This window comes from Atta colombica, unplaced genomic scaffold, assembly GCF_001594045.1.
Source record: "Atta colombica isolate Treedump-2 unplaced genomic scaffold, Acol1.0 scaffold112, whole genome shotgun sequence".
Classification (NCBI taxonomy): Eukaryota; Metazoa; Arthropoda; class Insecta; order Hymenoptera; family Formicidae; genus Atta; species Atta colombica.
In genome coordinates this window covers 1581763-1588959 of record NW_017259198.1, presented here as the reverse complement: position 1 = coordinate 1588959, position 7197 = coordinate 1581763, and the positions used below count along the sequence as shown (strand labels likewise).

At 29.6% G+C, this 7197-nt stretch overlaps 1 protein-coding gene across 3 annotated transcripts in view; it reads right to left on the bottom strand.

Moving 5' to 3' along the window:
* The window catches only part of LOC108694085 (trichohyalin), a 72022-nt gene that overhangs the window by 16931 nt on the left and 47894 nt on the right, over positions 1–7197 (bottom strand). For all 3 annotated transcript variants that reach the window (XM_018203378.1, XM_018203379.1, XM_018203377.1), the window contains one exon: positions 803–1478. In XM_018203378.1, the coding sequence (XP_018058867.1) occupies positions 803–1025 (223 nt within the window). In that variant the 5' untranslated portion in view covers positions 1026–1478. The remainder of the gene's footprint in view (positions 1–802; positions 1479–7197) is intronic.

Here is a 7197-nt window from a genome sequence, read left to right as displayed (position 1 = left end):
TATTTCCAGTCCAATCATGTTACGAGAAATTTTTTTTTTTATTTTTGTAAATTATTAATTACAAATCTCTCGGAGCAAAGCAATACAAGATACATTAATCAATTATTCTTCAATCATCCATAAATGGAAAGAACGATTTTACTAAAAGTATTTAAAAATTTAGCCAGGTGTATTCCAAAAATTTACATTATGATATTCTCAAAATTAATTTCAAAATTAAAATTAATATTTTATTAACGTTAAACAATAATATAAATGGAACAACAATAAAATAAAAAATTAAGCTTTATTTCATATACGCAGAAAATAGTTTAGTTATCTAAAAACTTAGCTTTTAAGTGCAAATTTAAAAATAATTTAGTTTAACCTTCAACTTAATTATACAGGAAATTCAAGCCTGATGAGTAATGTCGCAAAAAATTTAACATTTTAGTAACCAGTGAATTGAGCGTCCTATATAATTATTTTAATAGTTCAACAGATTTATGTTCAGATCTGTATTTAGCTAAATTTGCAGAATTTTGCTACAGCAAAAATTATTTTTTCTGTATATGAAACAGAGATTTAATCTTTTACTTTATTGTTATTTTACTAATCCAACAATAATAAAACATTATATCAATTTTAATTTTTACAAAGTTGATTTTAAAAATATTACAATATAAACTTTCAAAATATATCGTATACAAAACAATATACAATAAAACAATAACATATTCCCTCTTTTTCTTATTTATAAAGTTCTATAGTATATATAATCTGTAGCGATCATTTAACAAATTCTGTTTCGATTTTCACTCACCCTTGGCCCATCCGGTCAGCACATTTCCAAGATACGCGACTTTGTAGGAGGGATCGTATTCAGTAATCGACGCGTTGCCTCTGTGTCTTCTCCAGAGCCGACCCAGTCCTCTCTTCAAGGATCTCAGAGTCCTCTGACCGAATTCCTTGCTCGCACTGGAGGGCTGCACAGTGCCATCGTTCTCGTCGATGGGATCCGCGACGACATCGCCCATCGTCTTCATCGCGTTTGTGTCTTTGCGAATAATTCCTTGAACTTTCGCACTGGTTTCTAGTTCACGTAAGAAAATCCACACCTTTCGGTCAAGGTCACTGCGCTACATTGTGCCGCCACTTTGTCGTGCTTCGTGTTTATTCGAGAGAACAAGATATACGATGACGATTGACTTCTTTCCCTTTCTGTCGAATAAAAAAAAACTGTCTTGCGATCGCAGTTAGTGTCGGTGATCGAGAGGGATTGCGAGACTCGTATAAATCGTCGGCGACATAAGCTATGTAAGCGACTGTCGATCGATCGTCAGAAACTGTCATTCGCCGCTTTCAAGGCTGTACCTCTCCTCGATCGTTATTTGAGCGCGCGAGGAAAGATCGCGGTTTCGTTTTCTCGTGTGACCCCGCGTGTCATTTCCTGTCCTTTCGCGTTCCTCCTGCCCGTCGGCGAAGTTCACGATACGTTTCTGAAAACAAAATGAAAAATCGTTGACGCAAAGGTCAATTTCCAAGGGGCCGACCGGTTATCGGCTCAACGAAATAAAAACGGTGTGATTTACATACGTTGGTAAAATACATTTTTTTTTCAGTATAACGGATCCTCGATCGAAGATGCGCGAAATAAATTGCGGAAACACTTGGATCGATCGAAATTTATTGGCTTGGTATCCTTTGAACGTGATAAATTTTTTTAAACTGAATTGTCAAAGCTCAATTTTCGAGAAAGTTTTTGATTGAGGTTGCGCCCAAATAGATATTAACTAAGAAACTTTCTCTCATGCGTTTTCTCTTAATATTAGATCGGAAAAAAGACAAAATAACAGGAAAATAAATATCAGAGTGTATATAAATAAAATATTCGAGTGCAGAAGTAATTAAAGTAAACTTGTTTTTACTTGTTTTGTAGATTGTCTGCAGGAATTAGAAATTGGTCACAATCAATTGGTTACGATTGAATTTTCAATTTTCTTTTATCGTTTCTAGAATCTTAAGAAAGTTACATTCAAAGTAGAAAGTACTACTTATAAAAATACACATGTGGGAGAAAGTAATGGAACTGATAACAAATGCAGTGTTCCAAATACGTACGAAAGTAATGATTTAGTCGCATAAAGGCTTTTATCGTCTCCGTAAAAAATATATAAGATAATATTAAAGGTGCTCGATATTCCCCTCTCCCCGCAAAATTCTGGAAAGAACGTATAATTATTAGGTAATTATCAATAATAAGACGTTGCTGTGATCGATATTAAATCAGTTTTTTTCCTTTCATCACACAACATTCAAGCGCATAATCGATATTAACAAGAACGAGATTGCCTTTCTTGTGGAAATTGCAATGTTGAAAAATTAGTTTTCGTGAAACGTAACGTCCTCGCATGTAAAACGTGCATTGATAAGAATTTAAACGAGGATGAGAGGCAAACTTAAAACAGTTTGGTGGATTTTTAGTACAAGGCTGTTGTGCCTTGTGCTTGTTTAAAGATCATAATATACGAGAGTATGAGTATGCGCGCGTTCGTCCGATCAATTTATCTCACCGGAAATTACGGTTTTCACCGGAAATCTTGCGGTCTGCCGCGAGATTTCTCGATCTTCGCTAAAATCCCTGTTTAATGAATCTGTTGTAATAAATTCCATGTTATCGTGACGATTAACATTAATAATTAATGAATTAACATGCTCTCTAAAAGTAAATTAATATATTATTACTGATTTCAGTGCACTTATAAATGATGTATCAGCGAGTGTTTACTTTTTCAGTAATAGTACACTAATTCACTTTCTCATGATTTTCTGTAGATTCACTTGTAGAAAATCTTAATCTCTAAAAGTGAATCAGTATATTATTATTAAAAAGTATTCGCTAATGATTACATTAGTTATAAGTGTGGCACTGAAGTCACTAATTCACTTTTAGAGAGTTAACATTAAATTAAGTAATAAGTAAATTAATAAATAAATTATATAGAAAAGTATTCCACTGAATTCTGTATTTTTTAATTATTGATCATTAGAATGAATATTAAATAATCAATAAAATTACAAATTTCAGTTTTCTGTGAAAAATTATTTTGCGCACTGCTGAAGCGTCTCAACATTGCGAAAGGAATTCGGGAAAAATATTTCCGGATTCGAATTAATATTTTTCGCTTCTTCTCATGCGTTTCTCTAACAGTCCTAAAACTGTCTATCATCATTTGCTAAATATCCCGTATTACGCGGCGCTGCTATGTTGTTTACGAATATTTTTCATAATTGAAACATGTACGACCAGCGAGGATAATCGTCTAGTATAATCGGTATAGTTATAATGCAGCGACAGGTGAACTCTTGTTGTTTAGACGTAGGACTTGCTGCATTTCTTGCAAAATAACGTGGAAGATAAAAAATTACAACAGCGTTTTCGTAACTCATCGACTGCGTAGGAAGCTCTCTCTTAATTATATACAAAATAAATGTTTGCAGATATAAAAATAATGATATTAAAAGAATATAAAAATAAAAATATTAAAAGAATTAAAAAAAAAATTATTAGTAGAAAAATTCTTTGCAAAATTATTTCTCAAATTTATTATGTAATAACATAATAAATCTTGAGATACATCTTATATCTATCAATTAATTACGTAATCACACATGGAGTAAATAAGTAATTATCGCATTTGTATTGCCTGTTTGGCTATTTAATGATATTATCATTTCGAATCTAAGCAAGAAAATTAATGCGTCGTACGATTTTTTTCCCATACAGGACTTTGCAATTAAAAAATACGCTCCCAAAAAACATTTTGAAGTCAATATTGATTTTAAAATAAATGTTTTATAAGATTATTTTTATAAAAGTTCTTCCGATGCAGATTTTATGCAGATTTTATACAAACCACTTTTTTCATATTAAAATATGAAAATATGCAAAATTATTATGGCACTGCGGCGATTATTTAATAAAAAAAAAACCCCCCAATTTAAAAACATACAATTTTAACACTTAAAAAAAAGGACATACTTATATACATAATTATACTTATATATATATATATAGACATACTTATATATATAATTACTGCAATAAAACTGTAAAAACATATTGATATTTTAATAATATAATTATTTACAGATTTTTAATATGTCATTTATTATTATTAAGATCGAAGATGCGAATAAACATAAAAAATTTTTTAAATTGCTAGTCAATTTAACTCGTGATATTATGGTAGTTTAGTAGAATTAGCGTTTCAAGACTGAAAGATCATTTCGCACGCATTTTTAGGAACTACATACATAGTATATAAATTCATATAAGAATCGTAGAAAAAAAAAAAAAAATTAAGATCCAACTAGACTGTTTAAGGTTTTGATTTCTATAATTTATGTTATCACACATATATCACACGGTCTTATAATATATTAAAAGAAAAAAAGGAAAAAATTACGTGCTTTTGTAACATGATTTCATAATTTTAGATTTTAAATATATAAGACTTCTTTTAAGTTAGATATATAACATTATTACACTAAAAAAAATAATATTATACAACAGCATTATTTTAATTAAAAATAATCTTGTTAATTAACAATAATAGTATTAATGAGAAACAAATCAAATTTTATTAAAACAAGAGTATAATGTTTTGTTTCATTAATAGCGTTATTGAATTAACAAAATAATTTTCAATTAAAATAATGTTGATATAGCATTGATATAGTTTTTTTTCAGTGTATCTTTTAAAATTTGGCTTGAAAATGTAGTCCACAATGCAGAGATAAAAATAGGTGTTTCGATCACTGCGTTTTTATGGTGGTAGGTTATAAAAATTTGCAATTTCGGAAAAATTTGCATATAACTCCGCAGATAAACATTATACATTCGCGTTACACAACACAATTCTTCGAGATTAATATTCATATTCATAGTCAAGCCTTATATTTAAGGCTTTCTTAAATTTATCTTTAGATATTCTACGAATTATTTCATTGGCTGCTAAACATTTAAAGATAAATTTAAGGAAGTACAAGGTTTGACTATGAATACGAGCATAAGTTTATATTTAAAATAGCCGGCGGATTTGCATCTGTAAGAAGCGTAAGAAGCGAATAGACGCGATGACTGCCCTGACGGAGAACAAGTGATATATTGAAAATAAATCATCAGAGATTTATTGACCGTTCGTCGTTGTCATCGCATAACTGAAAGTGCTTATGCGCTCGACGCAAAGCAGACGGTGCATAAAACTGTCTGTCCAATTCACATTGCATGAACTCATCATCGTCGCCGTGCAGATCAAGTTGCGTTACGTCAAGACTGACATTGGTCGCCACATCTCCGATTTGTCTGTTTCGCCCGGTATGTTTGCGTGAATCGCGTACGCATCTTAGCGTGCGGTTCTGTAATTTTGCCGAGTAAAAAAAATCTGTAATACGCTGATAATTGTGATCGATCTTGCTTTTTCGCGCGATTCCCGATATGATCCGCGAACGAAGACGTTTAACCCGCGCGGATATTTAACCTCGATATGTCGTGCATTAATTAGAATCACGCAAACAACTTGAGGTCATTCGTTCAAGGTGTGCAATACGATGTCAAGATGGTGTTACAATGAAATATTACGATCTTATAAAAGTCGAACTTAAATTCAAAATGTAATTTACGCACGAAGTTACTGATAATGTATTTTTACATGATATTTTTTTTATTTTATTGTGTAAATTAAAGAAAAAATACAATATATAAGTTATATTACTTTAATTCTGCAGATCGAAACCAAACTACTAATTCTTTAAGTTAATTAAATTTTGTAAAATTAAAAAAATGTATAAAAAGATGTTTATATTACAGTTAGTTTAAAAGATTAGTTAGAAGTTAATTTCGCGCAATATATTAAAACATTTAATAAAGATAATCTGGACTGTTATATACAATCGTGACAATTTGATTTAATTACTTTTAATTATCACAATTCATACATGAAATTCATTAAATTCATTGTCATTTTTATGTAAAGACGTTATAAAAATCCAAATATTAATGACACATATTAATGATTTTAATAAGATTTCATACACGTGTAACTATTATTAATTAATCCTTTTTAATACAATAAATAGCTAGCTTTAATAAATAGTTACATATTGATAAAAAATGAACTAATGAAATAGTCCATTAATATGCGAATAAAATCGCTCATATTTATGCAAACTCATCTAAATGTAATTTTTTAATGAATTTGTCTAATTATGTCTATATAATAATATCTATGTAATATTGCTAACATCACAGTTGAATAATCAGTTATTTATCGAATCACTATTTTTGTCAAATTTATTTATCATAATAAAACTTTTTTAGTAATGTAAAAAAGAAAAATAAAATAAATCACATATTTTTTTTTCAGTCAAAATAAATCATATTGTTTTTAATTAATTTATATATTTAATACATAGATATATTCCTCTTGTTTAACAAGATGAAGTAATAGAATTGCTAGTAAAATAATTTTTCAAAAAAATTGTCAAAGCAATCGATTTAAAATTGACAATAATTAATTAAAAAACTGCATCATTTAGCTTGGATTTCTAAGAACATACGTGAATTTATTGGCTAATTTGATAGGCAAATGTAACCAACAGGAATTCATTTTTTCTTCTCAGAATAGTGACAGAAGAGGAAAATACAAAGAAATTAATTAATTTATTGCATATTCCAAGCTATTTCATATATTCATTAGCTTATTTTTCAGTCATATAACAAAATTTATTTTTTCAACTATGAAAGGTACAGGTTGTACAATGTTATACCTATTCGTCGGATGATTAATTGCAGAACTTCTAGATTGGAAAAAGAAACCTGTTTCGCAAACACGGGTTGCGACGTTATCACGAGTGATTATACATGATTATCATACACTTACAATGTCGCGCGGCTAGACACAACTTGGTCATAACTAAAGTTTCCGCCGATTCATGATGTCGATAATAAACGAAGGTCTTTCTAGATAGTCTGAAGTTTATGCTTGATGCAGGATGTGAGACATAGTAAATTTATCGTAAGTTTTTTTACGTTCTTTATCAAGCATATTTATGACGTAGCGAGAATTTAATTAAAATCCATAATTTGTTGTGATATCATAATTATAAATATCATCTTGCTATTCAACATAAAAAAAGTCTATAAAAATAAATTAA